Here is a 25,625-nt window from a genome sequence, read left to right on the forward strand (position 1 = left end):
TTCCTTCCTCCTTCTCTTACAGCAGTGAAATACTGTAGTTTGCAGCATTAGCATTACAATTGTCATCATGAGGCTTCAGAATGATCAACCCATTGAGAGGAATAGGAACGTTCAGACCTCTTGGAGTTATTGTTCAGGCGGGTGGCAAACGCAGGTAGACCTCACTGATTCAGTTTACAGCTGGTTCCTGCATCAGAAGTTATCTTTATGACCACAAGGGCTAGGACTAATGGTAATACACATACAATAATAATAATTAATAATAATAGAGACCTAATTTTTTAATTAAATCTGGATTTTCCACCAGCAAATGGGGATAATAGAATTTTCTTCTCCTCACCCTTTGTCTGTCTTGTCTATTGAGACTGGAAGCTTCCTGGAGCAGGGACTGTCTCTTGCTGTGAATACTCCCTAGCACAATGGGGACCTGCTCTCAGCTGGAGCCTTTAGCCACTACTTTAATACTAATTATTAATTTATTATTATTATTAAAGCCATTGGGGGGAAATTACCAGCTGACTAAGACCCTGATCCGGCAAGGTATCCAGCACTCTGATTCTTACCCAGCAAAACACTTACTTACAGCTAATCACCTGGATAGTCTTATTGAACTCCATGGGACGGCTCATGTACTTAAATGCTTTGCTGGATCAGGGCCAAAGCAGTCAGGCCGAGATCCTCAAAGGTAGTTAGATGCCTGTCTCCTGTTGAAATGAATGGAAGTTTTAGATGTGTAATTATCTTTGAGGATCTGGACCTCAGACTCTTGCAAGATCAAGCCCTCAGCTGCCAGGAGCTCTCCCTATTCAACCCCTAGCCCTGCTCTTTCGACTGTCTGTTGATGAAATGGAACGGGGAGTACAGAAGTGGAAATCCCCAATATTCAGACCTTCATCAGTTTCAGTCCTGATTTAAGATGGCTACTTTTAATTTTAGTTTTGGGGAAAAGTGTGGTAGAGAGAGCTTATGAATCAGACATTAACAACTCAAAAACTTCCCACCCTGATGGACTCTAACTTAAAATTCTCTGCTCTGTTCACAACTTTGGCTGCCATCCTGCAAAGACTTACGCATGCTTGATCTCACACATTGTGAGTAGTCCCTTTATTCAAGGCCCTGACCCTGGAATCGGAACCACACAAGCAGGCCGTTGGCTTAAAAATCACGAGATTGTAAACAACAACACATTTTGCGTTCTTTTTATTCCCCTTTTAATTTTGGAGCCTTGGGGGGGAGGGTCAGGTCACATTTCCAAGCTTTTATTTGCAACCAAAAGGGCTAGAAACATCTCTTCTTTAAATGAAAGTCAAGATTCTTACCTAATCCTATGACTCCAGCTTTAAGGAACACACTAAATATAGCCAGAGTTGGCCACATTGACATATACACATAAGTAGCTTTATTGTTGGGGCCTTAAGTATTTGTGCCATTGTTCATAACCGTAGCTGGAAACTTTATTTACTTATTTGTTTGTACAGGACCAATAGCAGCTCTGAACCAGAATGTTCTGTCCATATAAAGTATCTTTAGTTGGATTATCTTGTATTTTCTTTTTTTCCGATATTTTTTTCCTACTTTGTTTGCAACAAGACACATTTAGGCCCAGCTCCTGCAACCACTGACATGAGTGATTTCAGAGTAGCAGCCGTGTTAGGCTGTATTCACAAAAAGAAAAGGAGTACTTGTGGCACCTTAGAGACTAACACGTGCATCCGATGAAGTGAGCTGTAGCTCACGAAAGCTTATGCTCTAATAAATTTGTTAGTCTCTAAGGTGCCACAAGTCCTCCTTTTCCTTTTGACATGAGTGACTAACTTAAATACCCTTTGTAAGCCACAGTTAACTCAGTGGAGCTACTCATAAATGGAAAGTTACCTGGGTGCTTAAGTGGTTGGGGAAATGGGGATCTTAACTACATTTATTTTTTCTGGATTTAAAACAAAAGCTTGATCCTGCAAATTGTTCCAGAGCTCTTTGCAAGACCAGGGTAGCAGACAAGTTGAAATCAGCTCAGGCCCTGATGACGGCCACATGCTTAGCTTTATGCCTGGACATAAATTCAGTTGATAGCAGTGGGGTTGGTACATTTGTGAAGTTAAGCAGGCGTATACATTTTTGCAAGACTGGGGGCCCGATTTTGAGTTAATTCCGAGGCAAGGAGAGAGGAAACTGTTGCTAAATATTTGTGGCTTTACCTTGAAAACTGTGGACCAAAATCCTCTATAATCATTTGCCAGATTGTTCATAATTCATTAGAAACCAGATATTTTGTCATTAGGTAATTATTATGTTACAACCCACCCACTGTAGCTGGAGGCTTCCCCCCTCCCCCGAGGCTAAATACTTTAATAAGCATTGTCATTAGTTTGCAACAAGACAAATCTAGCCGAATGTCCCCCCCACCACCACCTCCAAAGAAGTCACCTGGATGCTGTATTTGTAGGACTAATAATTGTCTGGTGCAACGTGACAAAATGTAGCTGGATTCCGCCTTCCCAACCTGGGAGCTGGACGCTTCATTGATCCTTTTTTTTTTTTTTTTTGAAACTATCAATTATTGATTTGCAACAACTGTAGCCAGATCCCTCCCCGGAAGCTACCCCTCTCTGGATACTTGATGATTAGGAATATTTGCTTTTGCTACAAGACAAATGTAGCAACGATGGACTCTCTCTGTGCAACTTGTGTTTGCTCGCACCTGACCGTTTGCACGCTGGAGTCTCTCTCTCGAGTCCCCCCCCTTGTATCTGTTCGCTCTGAGTTCTGCGCCTTCAGCCTGCTGACTGTACCCCCCCCCCCGCGCTTTTTGCTCCTCCTTAGGGGGGGCTGAGGGGGGAGCTTCACATCCAGTGGTGTATCTGGGACGAGGCAGCAGCAAACGAGCCTCCGATCGCATCCACCGGGAGGGGGGTGGGGAAGGGAGGGAGCAATTGAATTTCAAACACAAACAACTGCATGGGGCACCGACCCGTCTCCCGGGAGCCAACCTGCTGCTAGCACCACCGGCTCCCATCCCCCACCCCCACCCCAGCCCCCAGGCCGCTTGCTCTCCGGAGGGGTGGGGGAGAGCCGCTTGCCGGATCGCTGGGGTTTGCCTCCAAACTTCACCCTCCTCCCCCACCACCTAAGCCCGCACCCCCCTCCCCCCACTTTCCAGCAGCCTGGCGCTCAAGGCGAAGATGTCCCGGTCCAACAGGCAGAAGGAGTATAAATGCGGGGACCTGGTGTTTGCCAAGATGAAGGGCTACCCCCACTGGCCTGCTAGGGTAAGGAGCCTGTAAGGGGGATCGGGGCTGGGTGCAAACGAAGGGGGGGTCGACACTGCCCCCCTTCAATGGGATTCTCAGTTGCATAACGCGGGCTTTTGCACGTTGCACGGGGGACACAAGGCCGACCAGACTCAGCGCCCCCGGCTGGCCCAGGCTTGCACCCCCCGCCGGGCAGAGCGCACGTTGAGCCGGGCATGGGAGCCTGTAGCTTTAGATTACTGGGGGCCTGGGGATCTGGGAGGGGGCCTGGGGATCTGGAGTGGGACGCAGCCCGTGCATGGGATTGTAAACCTAGCCTGGGAGTTTATAGGTGTGGGGGCCAGGAGACCTGGAAGTGGGGCACCACCTGGGGAGGGAGACTTGGATTATAAACCTCTGTGGATCTGAAATTAAACGTAGCCAGGGAACCTATATAGACCAGCCTTGGAAAACAGAGATTAGACGATAACACTGTAAAAACTGGGATAGAACAGGGCCCGGGAGCCTACAGATTACAAGTGGAGCGCTGCCCTGCTTTCCAAGGATTTAACCCCTATAACCCGTGTGTAACTCTCAATGCATCCGATGAAGTGAGCTGTAGCTCACGAAAGCTTATGCTCGGATAAATTTGTTAGTCTCTAAGGTGCCACAAGTCCTCCTTTTCTTTTTTCTCAATTTTACCTATGCCCAAGAGAGTGTAATATCGGCTTTCAGGTTTTGTAGTTTCTTCATCTCTCTTTTCAGCCATTTTTCATAGGATCAAATTTCAGCTTCCATGTGAGAGGTGTATTTCATATAGTTTGTGTCAAATCAGGTCAGATAAATTATATAGAAAAAAGAAATTCAGTGTATATGCTGTTATCTGTGTGAGCGCAAAAACTGCAATTATACCATATAATAAATAGGTAGGAAACAACGTAGATTTATAACTAGGTTAATTTATTACTTTGTTTTAATGTGTTTTTATATATGCTGCCCTGTGCATTTTCATGCTGGACAATACATATATTGCTCTGACACAAAAGCTCATAAATATATGGAAGACAGATGAATATTTTTAGTGTTCCATGAGTGTTTACATGGTCCTGTCTGTTTTCATGCTGTGCAGTACACATCTCTGGGCACAGAAATTAGTTCATACACATGTATCTGGGAGTCAAAGTAGATTATAATAAATATATACATTGTGTTTTTGTGGCTGTTTTATATGACTGCACCTTTATCAATATTTTCTATGATCGTGCATTATTATTTCATCAGCACTAAAAGCTGCTGCAACTTAAAAATAAATATCACTTGGTCTGCTGCCTGCTAATGATGCAGTTTGTTTAAAAAGTGAACCTGGTTGTATTCAAAGTTTCCTGCTAGGAGGGTCTCTTGGGTTTTTTTGCTAATCTCCTTGGAGACAGTAAGTGAAACTAAACTTTCTCTGTTGTGTTTTAGTGGGAGGAGGGGAACTGGAGGGGGTACCAATGGGATTGTCCTATTTCATCTTCAGTGCAACAAACAGAGTTCTTTTTTATTTTTGTAACATTATTCTCCAAATAGAATTAAGGCTATAGTCGGGGGTCACTGGTAACTGCTTTTGCAGTCTTTGTCAGAGTTTTAAGGGTTGTTGTTTATTTATCTTGTAAGTTTAATTTAAAGGGACAGTAGTTCCATTTAGGTGCCCTGGGCCCTATGGGCCAAATCCCCAGATCATGTAAAGTAGTGCCCAAGTGTTACACCAGCTCAGGATCTGGCCCTTTTGGGGGTTCCTTTTGGCGTTTGGTTGGAATTTTAATTTTGCATGGTACTAAACAGCAAATGCCGAGCTAGTGCTAAGAAAGTTTCTCTACGAAGCTGTGTTGGCTCAGCCTAGGAAATGCGGGTGTAATTCTGGAAGCACGTGTGCTGGTCCATTGCCTGCTGGGCGGGGGGGGAAGGTTTGTCAGACCAGGCCTGCAGACGACACATCTTATAAGCTGGTAACACAAACGTGGACGTGTGTTTTCTTCATTAGTTCAAACTAACGGCGGAAAAAAAAACAAACCAGAACTTCAGATCAGTTGTTTCCTTCTTATTTTGATCTAGTTTAGTTTTGTGCCTCTGTTAGAGTGAAACTCTATTAATAGACCTGGGTCCTAGGCCCACAAGCTCAGACTTCTGACCATTTGGTTCCCTTATTGGCATTGGGGCCCTGTTTTGTGTGTGTGTGTGGCTTGATTGTAACATAAGTCCCACGTGTTACTTCCGAGCACATGTGGGGCTCTTAGAGTCATGTGGTGTGCCAGATACCGTGAGGCTGGGCTAGGGAATTGTACCCCATTGGAACTACATGGGTGATGATACACCAGTGCAAAACCCTATAATGCAGTCGTGCTGCACTGGTACAGAATGGGGTTACACAGCCATAGGGTTAAGGTGCCGGAGAAGTTGTGCATTGGTTATAATTTAATTATACAGCTGGATATTGTAAAGTGGGATTCATACATGATCACCCCGATTCTGCAATCCGATCAGCACCTCTGGACCCCTGGCGTAGCTCCCATCTCAGGATTGGGGCCTCTCCAGGTCTGTGCAGAGAGCCTGATTCTGTTGCAGCTGGCAGGAGTTCTGCCCTTGTTTGAACTGGAACCAGGGTGGGGCTGGTTGGAGCGTGTGTGAACAGCAACGTTTTAAAAATCAATATAAATATTTGGAGCGTTTTGTGGGAGCGTTCTGCTGCTCCCTGGGCTGGGCCCATCCAAGCCAATGGCAAAGTCCTGATTCAGGCTTTTGGGCTCTGCCATACTGTCGTCGTTTAATAATAATAATTAACAGGAGTAAGATCGGGCCGGTGTGTGGGCCTAAGTCCAGATTCAGCAAAGCACTTGGCGCATGTACATAACTGAGAGCCGGGAATTTAAGCATGTGCCAATGCTTTGCAGAATTGGGACCTCCACCCTCACTCTCCTGAGCCCTGCTGATGCCCCCAGACGTAGGTGTGAGCAGGGGCTGCCGCAGGATGGGGGTGCCCAGGATGGGGGTGGTTTTCCTAGCTGCTTTATCTGGGCTCCTTGGGGCCTGATCCTGGGCTCTTATGGAAAGACAGCAAGAGCCTTCACCATGCACTTCAACGGCAACCAGCTCCAGGTCTTTAAGAGACAGACTTCGCCAGGAATCCAGTTGCTCCGGAGCGAGAGGGTGGGGAAGACAGACTCTTGCTTCAGAATACGTTGCTGGTTATTTTTAAGCGGTTGATGATGCAGTTTAAAATTTCCTTGGAGGATTTGCCCCCGCCCTCTTCCTCCTCAGTATAGACAGGACAGGCTGAAAACGAAAGCGATTTCAAATGGAAAAATCGACCCAAAGAGCAGCTTGTTTGAAAGCCTGAGTTTTGCGCACCCTCGCCCCTCCCAACCTCCTGGCTTTTGTGGAATTACTTCTGTTTGGTTTCATACCATGTGGGGGGAGGGGGAGGGGGATTATAACTTGGCTCTGGCCTGGAAATGTGTTTGAAAGCAGCTTTTCGGGGAGGAGCCAACAAGTGATCCTCAGAATCAGAATGTTTCAGCGTGTGTGGGAGGGTGTTACTTGGGGGGACGGGAAGGGGGCAGCATGGGCCGAGTTCTTGTTCAGGGGCTTTTGATCTCCGGCTTGAGGGGAGCATGGATTTTGCTCTTCGAATCTGTTGCGTTTCTCCCAGCCCGATTAAGGGGGTTGTCAAAAAGGAGCGTGAGAGGCTTGCTGCGTTTCTCTGGGACCTCCCAAGGGGACGTGTCTTTTCATTCCCGGCTGGAGTTTTGCTTCAGGAGAGGAAAATCTCTTCCTTTGGCTGCGTGTGGCCTTGGGGGCTTGATTCTCCTCTTCAGAGGAGCCTAGGAGAGTGTGGAAGGGGTGAATTACAGGAGCACCCACTTTAAGGCCCCTTGACGCGCCTCAGGGCGGGGCGAAGCGGGCCTCTCCACGGTCACTGGGAATCGGGCACTGAGATTTCCGCTGGGAATTCTGCGGGGGGAGCCAGCTTGTCTGAGCTCCCTGCAGATCAAATTATAAAATGAGTGTGTGGGGGAGGAGGGGAACACAGGCAGGTTTCATTTTGGGCATGTGATCCGCGCAGTGCACACAAAGAACTGCTCTATTATTATTATTATTATTATTATTGTTTGTAGGCCAATAAGAGCTCGAGGCCCCGGTCAGGGCCCCATTGTGCCGGGTGCTGCACAGACACACAGCGAGAGACATGCCCTGCCCCGAAGAGCTCACGGGCTATTATTTCTCTGATGGCAGGATCAAGCTTGTCCCTTCGCAGCCGTGTAAAGATGAGGGGCTGGATCCTCTGTTCCCTGTGCCTTGTGCAGCCATTCGCACCAGTGCAAAGTGATGTAAAATGCTCCCACATCACAGCTGCAGTGTTTTTTTTCTCTGTTTGCCTTGTGTAAACAACCCAACAAGCTTCAGGGCAGCGGGAAATAGGACCCAGTAAATTTGCTCCTGGTAGTAAGCACTGGGAATATCCTGCAACTCAGGGTCCAATCCTGCAACTCCTTTGCCAGTGAGCAATCCTTAGTCAGGGCAGGAAATGTCTGCAGGATGCAGCCTTGGAAGGGCAGATACTCCTAGCCTTACTCCCACAGATAGGGTGACCAGATGTCCCGATTTTTATAGGGACAGTCCCAATTTTGGGGGCTTTTTCTTATATAGGTACCTATTATCCCCCACCCCCATCCCGATTTTTTAACACTTGCTATCTGGTCACCCTGCCCACAGATTATCCCATTACTTGTGTGAGTAAACCGAGCAGAGTTGCTCACCCAAAAAATGGGTCAATTTCTTTAAACCTTTAAGATTTTTTTTTTTAATGTGTTTTGGTCTGGTGCATTTGTGCAAAAAATCCGGGGTCTAAATCAGGTGTGAGCGGAAGCTAAAGAGACAATCAATACATTAAAAATAGAGAGGCATAAACAGGAGGGAGGTGTGACGAGGGGGGACTGCTTGAAAGCCATTTTATTTAGATCATAGCTCGGGTAGGTCATCGGCTCTTTCAGGGCGGGAGCTGTATGGGAGCCTGTACAGCGCCTAGCACAATGGAGTTCTTGGCTGGTCCCTAGGCTGTACTGTAATTAATATGACTGACCAGCTTTCATTGTTAACATGTCTTGTGAGTTTTAGGTTGAGATTTACCGGGATCCCCAGTGGGTTTAAACTCCCAGTTGCCATTATGGGACTTGAGCAGCTTTGAAAGGCTCACCAAACGGCTGTCATCACCACTACCGCCTAAAAGAAGAAAAAAATCCAAACAAACCTAACCCATGAAATAATATTTGTAACCAAAGGGATGGAGGGGAAGGTTGGCCTTGTGGTTGAGGTGCTAGCCTGGGACTCAGGAGATCAAAGTTCAATTTCCAGGTCAGTTGGGTCCAGTTGCTCCATCTCTCTATACCTTTGTTCTCTATACTAATAATTACACCTATTATGGTAGCACTTAGAGGCCCTGACCAAGACAGATGGTGCCAGGCACTGTACGTACGTGTGATAATAGACAGTCCCTGCCCTAAAGAGTTCACAATCTAAATATAGACAAGAAGTTGGAAGGGAAACTGAGGCACCAAGAGGGACAGTCACCCAGAAGGCCAGTGGTAGGGATGGGCATAGAACCCAGATCTTCGTAACCCAGCTCTTTAAGCACAAAGCCGCTCTTCCTCTTGATTTTAAGACCTTGGTTGTGTTTATTCAGAATTCCAGCTCTGCGGAGCAGGGATTGCATCTCCCTCTGTCTGTGCAGCCCCTGGCACAATGGAGCCCTGATCTCTGCTGGGGCCTATCGGTGCAGGTAGCAATACAGGGATATGTGCAGCACGCAGCTGCTACAGTCGCTCTGCGTTCCCGACCTTAGGGACGTCCCCTCTGCAGCTATGGGATCCAAGTCCCTTCTTAATTACAGCCACATTATTTATTTACAGACAATTCAGAGGAGGTGTTGCAGGTTTGCTCCTGATCCTTCTGGGGGAGAAGGGGGGGGAGGTGCTCGGCACCTTTCAGAACCGTGGCCCCAAGAGGCTTGGCAGAAGGCTCATGCTGCTGGCTGCACACAGGGCTCCTAGGTGCTGAGGTTGTGCGGAGAGGAGGTGGATCTTTGGCATCCTGCAGGATTGGGCCCTTCAACTGTTCTTGGCGCTTCCTTGCTTGTGCGCCCTGCCTCTTTAAACAAGAAACTGGATCCTGTTGACCTCGTTGCTGCAGGCCCCAGGCTCTGCTGCCGCTTTAAGGAGCTGGTCTCTGTGGGCCCATGCCATTTGTTCTGAAAGGCAAGAAACTAGTCGGGAGCCTCTTAAAGGGAAACACCATCTAAATCTGCACCCAGGCCCCTGCTGTCTCCTTGCAGCGACACCACCGGGGCTCTCTTCTTTCTCGATCCTTCGAGAGTGAGGCGGAACCCAGCCTGCCAAATTCTGACCGGGATCTCAGGTTTGGTCTCGGCCCCGCCATCAGAGCAAGGGGGCGGCCACATCCCTAGAAGCAGCGAAAGGACAGGGCTTGGCTGATTATAAAGAGGCTTTTTTATTGTGGCTGCTGGACTCGGACAGACCCTGTGGTCCTCTCTGGCTTCCAGTCTTGCCCCGCGTCGCTCGCTCGGGCTACCTGTGCACCGCCCATAGTCACCTGAATTTCCTCCTCTTGCCTCCCCTCTGTTAACCTCAGTTTCCCCATCTGTTAACAATAGGGGACTTGCCCAAGGGCATGTGGCGTCTGGCAGAGCAGGAAATTGAACCTGGTTCTCCCAGGCGAGTGCCTCGAACGCAGAACCAGCCTTGCCCCGTCTGTCCTGGCCTGCAGGGCAAGTCCCGACATTTCGCTCCAGGTACAAGCACAGAGGCTGGGTGCGGTGCTGGAGTGGGAGCGGCTCCAGGGCGGGCCCCTGGGTCGCTGCGTTCTGCCCTCTGCAGCAGCCAGGCCCTCCTGGATAACGCTGTCTGAGCCACGCCCTTCTCGGTGCTGGGCAGGGCAGCTTTCTAGCCAGGCTGGTGCGCAGCGGGGGGGCCCCGCCTGAACAAAGTCGAGGCTCTGCTGTAGCCAGGGGCCACTGATTGCCGCAAAGGTCTGGTTGAGCAGCCTATGGGCCCGATTCTGCAGGGTACAGCGTGCCCCGGTGTAGCGCCGAGCGCTCTTGGCTCCCAGCGGCTTCCATGGGAGACCCTGCCAGGGGCTGAACTCCCAGATTCCAGCCCTGTTAGCTTTGGATCCACCTGGGATGGGTCTGTTTCCTTGTGCCTCTAGGGTGCCCTGATCCTCAGTGATGCTGAGGCCACTCTGGCAGCTGAAGGGGTCGAAATGGCCCCTTGAGAATTGCCCCCTGAGTAGGGGAACCCCTGGCTGGTGTGGGACTGTCATAACCCTGCACCCACCCTGCACTGTGGCTGTTCCCTGCTCCCCGGGGGCACAGAAACGGAGCGTTAAATAAGAGCAGCCCTGAGGCTGCTGTGATTGGCAGTGGGGCCCTGGAATCGGGGGAGCAAAAAGGGGGCTCAATGCCCCAAGCCCAGCAATGGAGTCGCTGAGAACCAGGCTGCACATGGGTGTGTATCAGACCTGGCCAGACTTGTGACATTACAGAGCTTGAGAAAGGGGTTTCTGGGTAGAGTCTTGGTGGGCTCAGCAGATCGAAGGGGAGCTGCCGCTGCGTTTAATTGAGGATCTCAAAGCACTCTCCAGGGAGGACCAAGGCTTCGCGCTTCCTCTGCCTGGTGGTTCTGGCTCCCCCTTTCCCCCCCCCCCCCCCCGCACGCCTGAGCCATCTGATCAACACTGTTCCCAGGTGTAACTCTTGCTTCGGGCCTGATTCTCCGTCATGCTCAGCCCCCCATGACACGGGTGGCTCTGGAGGGAGTTTTTTCTTTAGAGGATTTTCCAGAGCAGCCTGTTGCAGTATCCAGTCTCAGCACGACGTTGTATCCATCAATATCCTCTCCTAGCAGCTTGTTACATGCCCAAAGAGTGATGGGAAACCCAGCCTGGGCAAAGTTCTGGTCTAGTGGCTAGAGCATCAGACTGGGAGTCAGGAGAGCTGGAATCTATTCCTGGTTCTGTCGCTGGGCTGTTGGGGGACCTTGGGTGATCACTTCCCACTCCGTGCCTCAGTTTTCCCATCTGTAAAATGGGGATAATGACACCGACCTTTTGGAAAGTGCTGCAAGGTCTACTGCTGACGAGCTTGGGGTTATTATTATTCATGAATGGGGTGTGAGGAAGGCTGGCCCTGGGATTAGGGCCCGGAAGATCTGTGCTTGAGTCCCATCTCTGCTGCTGGCCTGCTAGGTGACCTTGGGCAAATTGCTTAGCCCTTGTCTACACAAAACAGCAGGCCCTTTGTAATGACACTGGTCTAGTTAAAGCGGTACAGTGAGGGTGCAGGTATACTGGCATAAAGGTGCTTAAACTGGGGGAGTTAGTCCCATACAGGAAGGCGAATAAACTATACTGGGCTAAGGCACTTTTGTACTGGTATAGCTGCATCTGTGCTAGGAGTTGCACTGGTATAACTAGATGGGTGAGAAAATCATGCCCCTAACTGATGCAGTTATACTGGTATAAGGATTGTGGGTGGATCTGGCCACATTGCCTTGCTATTGGAAATTCCCCCTGTAATAAGGTCTTGTTGGGCTTTGCCAGTGTGATACATTCCCAAGCGTTTTCCTCTCTTTGACTGATGAGAGGAAGGGTCTTATCAGCCCAGAATGAGGGGGTAAGTTAAGGAGATGGGATTGGAACGTGCCTGGGATTCCCACATTAAGGTCCCGGCCTAACAGATCAGCTGTGATCAGGAGCTGCTGCGTTTAACCGGGCACCCAACCCACCCCTAGCACTGACGATGAAGGGAGAGCGCCCCCTACTGAGTCACACGCACTACTTCCTCCAGCACTGTGGCTGAGGGAGAAGTTTACACCGATTCTGGGGGACGCGTGGGTCCTATTGAATCACCAGTACCACTTCCAGCAGGATGATGGGTTTCCCATCCAGTCACGGAGCGAGGCGGACCTTGCTTAGCTTGCACTGGCCCACCTCCTGCCCAAAGAAAACCAGCAAACACCCCAAGGAAGCCAATTGGGTCGGCCACACCAGTGACACCACACCAGACCCTGGGGTAACGGGCAGCATGGGCTGCTTCTCCTCAATGCATACCCAGCACTTCAAATGCATCGCCCTGAAGGCCTCTCCCAGCCTCTGTTTCCCCAGGGCATGGTGCCCAATCTCAGGGCCTTCTTCAGGCCCGGGCTGGCTCTTACTCTTACTGTCTCTTCCATGACTGGCTTTCGTTTGGCATCGGAGTTTCCAAATTTCCCGCAAAAAGGAATTTTTGCAGGTTTTGTTTTGTGGACATGTTCATTGTATTATCGCTTATAATGTCAACTGTAATTTAGGCTGTCCAATTTCAAAATGGAAAGTCAACATGCTCTCTTCTGCAGATGACAAAAATTGAGCATTGCGATCTTATCAAAATGCTTCGTTTTGATTTCCCCACCCCACCTCCCCAAAAAACCCTGACATTTTGTCAAAGTCACCGTGTTCCCGCGGAAAGTTTCCATTTCAATGCAACAGTGTTTTCCAATGGGAAAAAGCCCGGCTGGGAAATTCTCACTCAGCGCTAGTTCTGAGGTGAAGTTCTCCTCAATAAATGAGACTGCAACAGATTTTTCCATCTGGATCTCGGTCTTGGAGATGCTGATTTAATTCCAGAGTTTTTCTGGCTTGACACTGAGATTAGAGCCTGGCTGGTTTTCTGCGCATATGCAGGGAGCTCTATGACTCTCCAAGCAGCCTTTTGTCACCCACCTGAGAGAGTTGGTTTGGAGTCCTGCTTGGGAAGGCAGATGACATGAGTGTGTTTGCCCCCAGCCCAGCCTCTGCCTGTCCTGGTGGACGTCTGTTTGCCTCACACGGCGTGATCCGGGCAAGGGAAAGGGTCGGGGTGCTGCTTGGAGGAGGAGGTGCAGAGGCCAGCTGTGTGGATGCCTCAACTGGTGCGTCCACACGGAGCAGATACTGCCCCAGAGCCCATGGGAGTTAATCTGGTCTCGCCTTGCCTGTCTCCTCTCCACACTGCTGGGAGCCTCCAAACTGCTCACTGCTCCAATCCACCAGGTGCCCCTCTACAGAGCCAGCCCAGCCCCCCTCCCCCTGCCCGTGTGTGGGACGTGCAGTAATGCAGACACGTCGCATGCCAGGCTGGCTGAGGGGGTGTCTGGGGCTCTCGGGTGGCAGAGAGTGAGTGCAGCCTTATTTTCTTTTCTCTGGCCTGTTCTTCAGGCCTGTCACATTCCCTCCTGCACAGCCCTGTTTCTCGGGGCAGGGCCCGGGGCTGTTGTCAGAGCAGCATCCCTTGCTGGGGGAGCTGGCCTCTCTCTAAAGCGGGGACTCTGGCGTTCAAGGATTCAGCATATGCTAAAAATGTTACAGTACCAAGCCCAGGATCACATTCTCTGCCGTGGCCTCTGGGCCTGGCGTGGAAGCAGCAGAGACAGAACTCTCAGCCTCCTGCTCCGAGCTATGGGAGAATCACCCGCTCGCGGAGTGCAGTCTAGGGCCTGTGACACATCACTGAACTGCTCAAATTCCATCCGGCAGAGGGCAGTGGGGCACGTCTTTGCCATTAGCATGGTGGTAGTGGCTGGGAGCCCCACTCGTGGGCCAAGACCCCATTGTGCGCGGTGCTATACAGACATATAATAAGAGACTGCCCTGGCCCTAACCAGCTTATAAACTAAATAGCCAAGACAGACAAAGAAGGGGAAGGGAAACTCGGGGACAGGAGGGGAAGCGACTTGCCCAAGGTCGCCCAGCAGGGAGGCCAGGTTTCCTGAGTCCCACTCCAGCGCTGTAGCCATTAGGGTGCACAGCCTGTCCCCGACACTCTAGGTAACAAACATTGTCTGCTTGTCACACTGCTACAGCAACAGTCTGAATTTTCACCATGTGCCCCGTGAGGGTCACGATCCCCCATTTTACAAGTGGGGAAACTGAGGCATGGGCCTGGTGTGGGAAGAGCTATGCCCGAGTTCCGATAAGAAGTGGTGGAAGAGAGACCCGCAGTGCGCTGATGGCTCAACTCCCACCCCCGGGAAGAGCCACGACTGGGAGCTGAAAGTGAGCTGGAGAAAGTTGGCCCAGGGAAAGCCACTGAGCACAAGCAGGCTGAGCAATCCCCTGGAAAAGATAAAGGAGCCCCGGGTTATTGCGACCTCTCCCTGCACAGAGCCTGCGCACGGCAGCTGGGTTGCTGCCTGACCTTCCTGCTGATTAAATGTAAACATGAAACCCCAGGGGCCTGATTCTCCTTTGCACCCAGTCTCCTTTACGCTGCTCTAGGGCCTTCCGGTGGGTGTTGGTTATATTCCCTCTCACCCAGAGCGCGCTGTCAGCTACAGCCAGGCCGGGTGCATCTCCTGCTGGTCCCTGACGGGCCTGATCCTGCAGGGAGACAAAGGCACTGGGCAATTCCCCGGCTTGGATCCCAGGGCCCGGATTCATTTAGACCCTCTTGAAAATGTCACCCGTCGTCTCTCAGCCCCTGGTGCCCCCCGGGGTTCGTGCCTCGTGCACACAGCAGCTCCCGGGTCAGGGTGCCAGTGCCTCTCACTCGCGTGGTGCTGGAGTAAATGGCTGCGCAAAGGGGCAGGGCCCTGGAGGATTGGAAGGAAAGAGGGATAACAACACTCCGGGCGGGGGGAGGAAGAGTTGGAGCACACGGCCACTGATGCTTCTGGGGAGAGGGGGGACACCTTGTTACGACTGCGACGCCAGGTGAAGGCAGTGGAGTCTGTGAAGGCCTTGATCCTAAGCCCAATGGAGTCAGATTCCTCTTGAATCATGCGCTGGGAGAATGGGATTAAAGGTGAACAAGGATGCTGTGCTGTCCAGTGGTCGGACCTGGGGGAGGTGGGGATAGGGAATCCCAAGAATCAGCGCCATCTCTGCTATTGACTCTTACTTTGGGAGAGGCTGGGTGGGCTAATGGTTAGCGTCCTGCACCAGGAGCCCTGGGTTCTGCTCCTGGCTCTGCCACTGCCCTCGGGGAAGTGGCTTCCCCTCTCGCGCTGTCTCCGTTTTGTGTCTCGTCCCTCCATCTGTCTCGTCCTTTCACACTCAGCTTTTCGGTGCAGGAACTATCTCTTGCTCTGTGTCTGTGCTGTGCTCAGTACAATGGGGCCCTGATCTCACATGGTGCCTCAAGGTACCGTCGCAATACACAGAATAAGTAACTGTGGGTGAGTAGCTCGGCCCCTCACTGCCTCAGTTTACCCACTTGTAAAAGTGGGTGTAATCCCTATCTCCCAAGGGTACCGTGTGGTTTGAATTAGGTCAGTCAGACTCTGGGCCCATCACGTGTTTACACCAAGGCTCCTTTACGCTGCCCAAATTCACACAACACAAATTCTTAAAGATTAAACCCTGTGATCTTGTAGTTCGCTAGCACAGCCTAGGGCGTGACAGCTGCGTGGAAGGGTGGGCCTGATCTTTGTCCTTTCGAATCAGGCTAAGGAACCAATTCCAACCCGCATCAGCCGTGCTGGGGCTGCTGGTTGGCTGGGGCCGGCCCATCGCCAGCTGCTGCCTGGCACGTTCCTGCTTGGGCAGCAGAAGCAATGGGGCCTTTTCATATTGCAAAATGGAGACTAGTGATCATCTGAAGCACTTTGCAGACACTCAGCCTCCTAGCACAGCTTGTGAATCAGGGGAGGCCCCGGGGAGTGTGAGCACAGTTGCAGGGGCGGGAAACCCAGGGCTTGGAATAGCAGGGGGGCTGCAAATCAGGATTTGAGAGGGCACTGACAGAGGTGGGCAGGGCAGAGGCTGGGGAGCAGGGGCATTGCAAGTTGAGATAGCCCCACTCACCCAGGAAAAGGGCTGGGGTGGCAGGGGGCGGGATTGGAGGGCACGCGCAGAGCGGTGACAGGGAAGCTTGCCTATTGTCTGCCATCGCATTGAACAGAGGCAAGTTCGATTAGTCACCAGCCTTGAGTCACTTCTCCCCGGTCCGTACGTGACCGTATGACAGAGCTTTCTGTGTTCAGCCTGTCTGGTGTGGGTGGGCAGCGGCGGCTGGTGCAGTAGCTTAGGACTTGCCCCCTGCATCTCCAGGCAGCTGAGCTGGGTTCGATCCCCACTCCTGCAGCCCAGACCTCTTCCTCTGGGTGGGTGGGACTCCCCGGGGCCGTGGAGGAGAACGGCGGGGGAAAGCAACAAGCGTCACTCAGCTTCTGTCCAGCGCCCCCCGCCAGACATTTTTTTCATGTGGTTTGCACAACTGAAGCACACTCGCCTCACAGGGGGGGCTCTTATCCCGCGGGGCTGGGCCTGGCTCCCGCCCCGGACGTCGCAACTTGGCCTGTGGGGTCACAGCTCAGCCCTGGTTTGGCCCAGTTGCCTCTCCCTTTGATGGTTTGGGGGGGCTCTCAAATGGGGGGCCTGAGGCAGATTGGCACCCCTGCACATGTGCACGACTGCGGGCACCACTGGTTGTTAAAGACAAAGGCGGGTGGCAGAGCTGCAGAGCTCTGGGTGCTGTGATATCAGGAGTCACAGACATGCCCCCCAAGGTAGGAAGGAGGGTAGTGGGCAGGGCACTAGAGTGGGAAGTAGGATATCTTGGGTTCAGATCCTGGCATTGCTATGGTCTCCCTGTTGGACCTTGGGCCAGTCATTTTGGCTCTGGTTTAAAAGGCACTGAGGCATTGCTGTGCTCAGTGTTGCAAACGTAACAAGTTTAGGAGCCTAAGCCTCATTTTCAAAAGGGATTTAGGCACTTGAGACTTAGGCTCTTCAATGCGTTAAGTTTGTCATGCTGAGCCCTGCAAGCCTTAAAAATCTGGGCTTTGGTCGCTGTGTGCTTCAGTTTCCCCATCTGTGAATTGGGGATAATCCTTCCTGGCCTCCCAGGGAGGATGGGAGGAATGAAATCCATTAATATGAGGGGTGGAGGGCAGTGAGGGAGTGTAAAGATACTTTAGTACAGTAGCACTTAGCTCTTATGCTGGACTTGTCATCCGTGGATTTCCAAGGCCTTTACAAAGGGGGTCACTGTCGTTTAGCCTCATTTTCCAGCTGTGGAAACTGAGTCACCAGGCGGGTTGACTTGCCCACAGTCATCCAACATGTCAGTGCTGGAGCTGGGAATAGAACCCAGGTCTCCTGATCCAGTATTCAGAGTAGCAGCCGTGTTAGTCTGTATTCGCAAAAAGAAAAGGAGGACTTGTGGCACCTTAGAGACAACACATTCATTTGAGCATAAGCTTTCGTGAGCTACAGCTTACTTCATCGGATGAAGTGAGCTGTAGCTCACGAAAGCGTATGCTCAAATAAATTTGTTAGTCTCTAAGGTGCTGCAAGTACTCCTTTTCTTGATCCAGTACTCTATCCACTAGGCCACGCTGTACCCCCTGCAGCTACTGTAATAGCATAGCTGGTGCCTCACCGCATGGGTCCTCACTTCCAGACAGTAGCCAGTGCGTCCTCATCATGTGACTCCTTATTTGCATCTGGCCTCCTTCTGGCCCTGGTTATCTGGTACCCGCAGACACGGCAACGACGCTAAGACTCTTGGTCTGTGTCGCTGCAGGCTCAAGGGATCAGTGGGATTTTTGCACCCGTGTCGCTGCATCAGTGCAAATCCCTTGGGTAAATTCCTTGCAGTGGTGCAAGTCACACGGGGGGCCAGTCACTTTTTTACATCAGTGCATGAGTGCAACGACATCACTGGAATCCACCCCATTCCCACTGGTGCACGCTGGCATTAAACAGAGTCTCATGCAATTAAACTGATATGGGGTCAGGAAGTTTCCCTCCACCTGGCCCCAGCCTGTGTGTTGTGCTCCTGGCTCCCAGCCCTCCGTGCGGCCCACCCCTCTCTACCCCGGTGTGACTGGGGTGTTGTAGGTTGCTGCTGCCCTGGGGGGTGAGATCTCAATGCAGAGCCGGGCACAGATCCACCTGGGGAACAGATCAAAACAAGAAGGCCCAGTCCAGGGTGTCGATGGAGCCAACCTCCCCACCCCACACCCAGGGTTGCAGAATCCATGTGAAATGACTTGGGTCTCCATGATTTTCTAGGTGGCTGGGAGGCGGGGGGGGGGGTCAGGGAGGCAGCAAACAGCCTGAAATCGAAAACCCTGTTGCTTCCTGTTCGTTGCAGGCTAACAACTTCCCTGGCTGCGGTTACAGTCACTTGGCAGGTATATTTCGTGATCCTGCAGCTTTGGCACATCCTCTCCCAGCAAGGAGAGCAAGGAGTAGATGAGAGGCGACCTGACCGTCCTTTCCCAGGACGAGAGCCAGGTAGCCGAGGTCCCACAGCACGCCAGGGGAGCTGAGCTCCAGCGTGCGCAGAAGGGCAGGGGGCCATGTTGCAGCTGAGTTCCTGCCACACTGAGCAATGAGGCGTACAGGTCTAGAGAGGCCCTGCACTGCTGGCACCCCTAGGCAGTGCTGTAATAATAAAAATGGCCAGAACAGAAGACTGAGAGCTGGAAATCAGTGAGGTCTTGTCTTGGCTCTTGCAAAGCTTGGATTGGTCCTTCTCCTGCTCTGTGCCTCAGTTTTCCTATCTTTTAAACAAGGATGGTAATATTGACCTCCCTGTTTCACCAGCCCAGGAGGGTAAAGTCAAGGTGTTGATATGTGCATGGAATTCAGGGCTGTAGAGCAGCCTGTGTGGTGAACGCAGCTCCTTCATGAGCCGACCCCTATCCTCTCTGTGGTTTGTATGTATTAAAGCAGCCACCTCGAGGCACCAGCTGAGATCAGGACCCGTTGTGCTGGATGCTGCCCACACACCCAGGGAGAGACAGTCCCTGCCCTGAAGAGCTCACAGCCTAAACAAAGGATGGGTGAAAGAAAGGATTATTATCCATTCATAGATGGGGAAACTGAGGCACAGAGCGATGTCATGGCCTGATTTCCAAGCAGTTCTGGACAACAAGAGCTGAGCTCTTTTGAAAATTCACCCCTCCGTTTTGGGTGCAGGGCATTTGAAAATCCAGCCCCACGTTAGGCGTAGAATCCCCGTGTCCCAGTCCAGTGTGTGGCCCACTGGACCCCACTGCCCCTCTGTTTGAGAGTGACCAAAGACTGTGCTAGGTAGACTCCCGATCCAACCCATCACCAGTCTGGCCATTCCCACGCGGGGAATTGTTCAGATCTGGCCCTTAGGTTTTCCTAGACGTGAGCACTTTGCCCATTCAGAACACACTGTACTCTGGGTTCCCTCTGATTGAAGTCCATATTGATTGATTTGTAACTCTTGTTAGCAAACAGCTGCCAAGAGTCTGGGTCTCCCCAGTGCTCGTTGGCTTTGGCATCAGGGGCTTTTTAAATACTGGGTTGGGAGCGGAGAGTTCTACCACCAGAGTGGAGCCAGGATCTCCTCCCCAGGTCACAAAATAGCAACCCTGCTTCACCCTGCAAAGCACCTTGGCTAATCTTTAACGTGCTCTCTAGCACTGTTGTTCGCTCTGTGCTTGTCCAATAAAAAATCTGTTACCTTAGACTTAATCTACTGTATATATGATATTAAAATGTGCCCAAATATTGTGATGTGCCTTTGCAGCCTTCCTACCAAGGATTACTGAACCCCCTTTTTCAAACCTTAACTAACTTCTCCCCATCAGCTCTGTGATTTAGGTAGGTCTGATGCCCATTTTACGGATGGGGAAACTGAGGCACGGGGAGGCATGTGACTTGCCCATAATCACGCAGTGAGTCAGCGGCAGAGCCCAGGAGTCTGGCTCCCAGGGGTCGGTGTTTTTTGATTCCAGCACCTTTCTACCCAAGAACAAGCTCTGATTCCTCTGAGGTCCCACCAGAGTCGTAGGAAACTGACCCGTCTCACAGGCTTTCTTGTGGCCCTCCTTGGTGGCTTTCTCTGGACATTTTGTCTGAATTAGTTCTGGCTGAACTTGGAGCTATTTCTAGAAACTATAAAAAGCTTCCAGAGAGTGACTTTTTGCTTTTATTCACACATGGATGGTGTGTGTGTATGATTTTTATTTGCTGAAACAACAGCATCTGTTGTAAGCTTTAACTGGCTGTCTTTGGGGGGAGGATGAGGGAGAAGGGGACGACTAGAGAGGAAAGATGGTTTAGTGCTTGGGGCATTGGCCTAAGACGTGGGAAGATCCCGGTTCAATTCCCTGCAGTGCCATGGACTTGTTATGTGACCTTGGGCAAGTCATTTAGACTACCTGTGCCTCAGTTTCCCATGTGTACAAGGCGGGGTTTCCCCTATCTCTCAGGGCTGTTAGGAGGACAAACCACACTAAAGATTGTTGAGTGCTTTGAGATTTACCGATGAAATGGCTATGTAAGAAACAGGCTTTGTTAATGAGACCTGAACTAGGTATAAACATCCTCCAGGGAATGATGGATCCAGACTCGGAGCCGTAACCTGAGCTGGTGTGAACTGGTGCAGCCTCACTCCCCTCTGCTGATTCATACCATTGAAAGATCTGGGCCTTTACCTGTAGCTGAGCCGCAAAGCAAGAACAGGTTTCAGAGCAGCAGCCGTGTTAGTCTGTATTCGCAAAAAGAAAAGGAGTACTTGTGGCACCTTAGAGACTAACAAATTTATTAGAGCACTAATAAAGCAAGAACAGCCATTCTGTAATTTAAGTCCCAAGGCCTCATGGGAGGTGTAGTCTGGCCAGGGAGCCAGGCCCATCTTGGAAAATTGGGGCAGGAACCAACCAAACTACAACTCCCAGAAGGCACTGCGGCAGTTTACCAAATGGAACTATTTTGCTGTTTTGGGGTTTTTCAGCCAGAAATGGAGGCGTCCTGCCAAAAAAAAAAAATCCTTTGATCAAAACTTGAATTTTCTTTGCCCCCAGCCAGAGTTAGGAACCCTCCTAGCCAGTCGCTAGCTGCCTGGTGTCAGGACAGATCTCCCAGGGACAGACAGGCTGTGCCATCGCTGCCCGTTCCTGCGGTTAGATGCCTTACGCTCCAGCCGGTGGGGCAGGAGGCTGGGCGGGCCAGCAGGCTGGAAAAGATCACAGAAAACCTCCGCCCCAGTTGGCTGTAGTCCTTTAGAAAAGAGGCCAAAGCTCTGAAGGCCCATTTTGCCCACTAGATTCGGGCTGAGGCATGCACTGGCAGAGAGTAGGGCGCATGGGAAACTGACCTTGCCTGGGGCATGCCTGCTTTGGGCACAGACAGAGGTCTCTGTTCTCCATCCTAGCCCACTTGCTAGCTTCTGCATAGGGGGAGGGGCGATTCAGGGTCCCCCCCCACCCACCTTGCCTGTGGTATTGTGTGGCCAGGCGTCTTTATCTGCAAAGGCAGGTGCAGCTTGTGTTTCCGGCTCCCCAGGGAGAGCCCCTCACACCTGGCCCAGCTCTGGTGCGGTGGGAGGGTGCACAGCCAGCCCTGACACCATGAAGATGAAAGCCGGGGAGCTTGTGGTTTTCTTTTCCTTTTTAAACAAAGAGATTCAAAAGACAAGGGTTGAATAGGCGGGAGATTCTGGCCTGGCCTTGATCCTTCCGGCCAGAGCCATCGGCAATGGCCCCTGAATATTCCTGATTAACTCCCAGTGCAGATGCTCCAATTCCAGAATCAAAGCACCTGATTCCGAATTCCACTTGGTGTGCGGCCCATGCACGCCAGTAATTGGGAGTAGTTAATCCTCTCTGCATTCACACCCTGCTTTATTGCGGATTAACTCTCACGTGTAGCCAAATCCTTGGGCGGGGGAAGGGAGCGGCCGTTCTGTGCCTAGAGCAAGGGACTGGGAAGCAGGAATCCTGGGTTCTAGGCCCAGCTCCAGGAAGGAAGTGAGGGGTGTCTAGTTCTTAGCATGGTGGGAGGTTGGGAGCGAGGACTCCTGGGTTCAGTTCCCAGCACTAGCTGGGGATGGGGACTAGAGATTAGGGCAGGGAGCTGAGAGGCAGGACGCCTGGGTTCTATTGCTATCTCTTCCATCAACTGGGGAGGAGTAAACTGGGTGAAGCCTCGTGGACTCACCGCAGGTGCTGCCCTGACAGCATGGCCCTTAGGGTGGGGTTCAGGGTTAACAGCTTAGTTTCAGCCGAGGGGCTGACCCAGCCTGGCCCTCCAGCCCTGTTACCTGCTTGCCAAGGGGCTGGAGGTGCCCTCTGTGTGGGTGGGCAAGGGAGGGGCACAGAGTTGATTTGCTCTGCAAAGGGGACATTATCGTGACCCCTGCCTGCAGAATAACATGCCCTGGAAAAGTGGGGAGGGCATGGGGTGCAGAAGGGCTGGAGCTTTGCTGGTTTGTTTCCCAAAGGGGGATATTCTCCCCCCCATCAAACAGTGGGGCAGAGCCGCTGGTGGCAATGAGATCATAAGCCACAGCTGTAGCAGCTGGAATGTTTAGCCCTGGGAAAAGCAGAGGGAGGAGGGGACGGGGACAGGGGTCAGTTGTTCTCCCTGGCCGCTGGAGGCAGGACCAGGCATAACAGGGTGAATCCTGCAGCAAGGGAGACTTGGGTTTGATATTGGGAAAAACTTTCCCCTTATGGGGGGTTGAGCTCTGGAACAGGCGTCCAGGGGAGGTCGTGGAATCCCCATCGCTGGAGGTTTTTCAAAACAGGCTGGACAAAGCCCTGTCAGGGATGGTCTAGATTAACTTGGCCCTGCAACAGCGCAGGGGTCTGGCCCTGATGATTTCTTGTGGCCCTTCCAGCCCCATGTTGCTCTGATTCTAGAATAAAACCCAAGACAGGTATAGGGAGCAGCTCCCCATCCAGGGGAAGGATGTGGGGTTCTGCACTGCACCGTCCATGCTCTCCCCTCCCCCCGCATCCCATTTGTCTTTTTTCCTGAGAACTGCTTTGTTTTTGTAGCTTTGATCTGTGTAATGTTGCTTCTGTTTGGTTTCCACTTGGATGCCTGACTTCACATCCCAGCACTCTGTCAGGAATGTGGTCTAGAAATCAGAGCATGGGGAAGAGAAGCCAGGACTCCTGGGTTCTATTCCCAGATCTGGGAAGGGGGTGTCTTCTAGTGGTCAGAGCAGGGAGGGGTGGGGGGAGGCAAGATTCCTGGGTTCTATTCCTAGATCTGGGAGGTGAGTGTCATCTATTGATCAGAGCAGGGTGCTAGGGGAGCAGGACTCCTGGATTCTCTTCTTAGATCTGGGAGGCCTGTGAGCTGCTCCGTAATAATAGAGATGGGTCCATCCTGAAACCTCCATATCCAAACTCCCCTTGGCGGGCATGGAGAACAACACCACCTGAATTCTGTAGCTGGGGTCCGTGCCTCCGTTCTGCCCCCTGTTCCTTCAGTTGTCCCAGTGCTCTCCACCCAAGTTGCACGGGGCCACATGTCGGCGACTCGCCTGTTGCACTGTTGATTTGGGCACGTGCGGGTTTTCCTGTCTGTCCCTGGCGTGTGATGATTCCCGGGAGCTGGGGGTGTGTGTGAGGTGGGGGGAGGACAGAAAGCATGGCTGGGGGCAGGGGATCAGGTCTGGCCAGGAGATTGTGGTTTCCTTTGTGGCGTCTCTATCAGGCCTGGCAGTGGGTGGCGGGGCAGCGCAGGGAGCCAGTTATTGGACAGGCCAGAGAGCCAAGGGGAGGAGCATAGGGTGGCATACAATGGTGTGTGTGTGCGCGCGCATGCAGGTTCTGGTGTGATAGTGGGGGCAATGGAGGGATGCATTGTGAGAGTGGTGGGAGGGTGTGTGTGTGTGTGTGTGTGTGTGTGTGTGTGTGTGTGTGTACACAGGAGGGGATCTGCTCACAGAGGGGGAAGGAAACTGTATGTAAGGGGGGGAGGGGCTGCTGCAAGCCTGCATGGGGGAGGGGTAGTGTGAGACGTTGTGAGCCTCTGTGGGGGAGGGGATTAAGGTGGGGTGCAATTGTGAGCGAGCGACTGTGATTGTGTGTGGAAGAGCTGGTGTGACAGTGCGGGGAGCTGGTGTATGGTCACCTGGTGGGACTGGGGGGCCGGGTTATGTGGGAGGGGGATGGAATTGGGTGTGTGTATATAGGGGGTTGTGGGGAGTCGGGGGGGGTTGGGTGTGTGTGTGGAGGGGGTTGGGGGGAATGTAAATGGGGGGGGTGCAGGCCCAAGACCAGGGGATGTTTGAGGTGTTTGCACTTATACAGATCTCAGCGCTCCTTATAAACAGCTTATCCCGCATGTCGTAGATGGGGAAACTGAGGCACAGAGTGTGGCGGAAGTGACTCGATGAAAGCCACACTGCAAGTCAGCAGCAGAGCTTCCGGGAGGTCTGACACGCAGGGCCTTTTGCTCTAACTCCCTGGACCACGCTTCCCTCCCAGGACTGGGATTAGAACCCAGGAGTCCTGATTCCCAGCCCCCCCTTCTCCAACCATAGCCCAAGCCCCTCGCCTTTGTAGATGGTTTTTAACCGATCCAATTACAGCTGAACTCCTTCCCCCACTCCTTCCTACTTTCTAAACCAAGGGAGTGGAGGACGACAGAAACTGGAGGTGATTATTGCTTTTTAGGCAAGGGACTTTCTATTCCCTGCATGCACAGGGCCCCGGGATATGACCTCCCACCCCCTAGCTCCCCCACCCCACTCCAGACATCCCGCAGGGCAGCCTTTGATCACCAGCCAAGTGGAAAAGCTGCATTGTTATCCCAGCCTGCTATGGAGAATTTTAATGTTGTGGTTGAAGTCAGACACCCCATGCAGCGGAGGTGTGTGGCGGCTGAGGAATTTCTCTGTGTCATGGTGTAGTGTTCCCTAGACCAGCTGCTTCTCGGAAGGGCAATTTGTGAAACAAGGGGGATGGGGGGATGCTTTGGGTCTTGCATGTTGTATTCTGTCCAGCCTGTTTTTTCCTGGATACCAGCACTGCTTCTAGAAACATTTTGAATGTTTGCTGTGGAAATGACCATCTCTCTAGGCCTTCGAAATGCTCAGATCTGGTGCTGGCATGAGAAAGTGATTTGGAAAAGGGGCCTTGACTCCTAGCTTGAGCCTTGGTGTAAAGAAGATAACTGTGATGTTTTCTTGGAATCAAGACTATTCAGTCTGTTCCTTCCCCTTGCTTATTTTCCTACCCACCCGCCAAGCCCCCTACATCAGTGCAAACCCCGTTGGGCAGGATTTTTGCAAAGATCTAAAATGTCACATGAGAGAATAGTTTTAAAACAGTTTGACCTTGTCACCGCATGGGGACCAGTTCTGAAGAATCATGGAAAATGGAGGAATAACCGTGTGTCTTGCAATACCAGCTAGGGCCATGGTCAGGGCTCCCTGGTACCACGCACTGTGCAAACACAGACCCAAAAGATGCTCCCTGCCTACAGCATCTGGACCTGGGTAGGGGGCTGGGTGGGGAATTCCAAAGCTTGTTGTGAGGTGTAGATTGCTCTAGACCCCATGCTCTCTCTGGCTCCTCCGTGCTAATGGACTCCACCCCAGTG

The 25,625-nt window shown here is 51.9% G+C and overlaps 1 protein-coding gene across 1 annotated transcript in view; it reads left to right on the top strand.

Annotated features, from left to right (window-relative positions):
• The first annotated feature begins 2,652 nt into the window (after positions 1-2,652).
• Positions 2,653-25,625, top strand: part of HDGF (heparin binding growth factor) — a 36,540-nt gene continuing 13,567 nt past the window's right edge. The window contains exon 1 of the mRNA XM_038382883.2: positions 2,653-3,266. Coding sequence (XP_038238811.1) covers positions 3,180-3,266 — 87 coding nt within the window. The 5' untranslated portion in view covers positions 2,653-3,179. The remainder of the gene's footprint in view (positions 3,267-25,625) is intronic.

This window comes from Dermochelys coriacea, chromosome 24 (assembly GCF_009764565.3).
Source record: "Dermochelys coriacea isolate rDerCor1 chromosome 24, rDerCor1.pri.v4, whole genome shotgun sequence".
Taxonomy (NCBI): Eukaryota; Metazoa; Chordata; order Testudines; family Dermochelyidae; genus Dermochelys; species Dermochelys coriacea.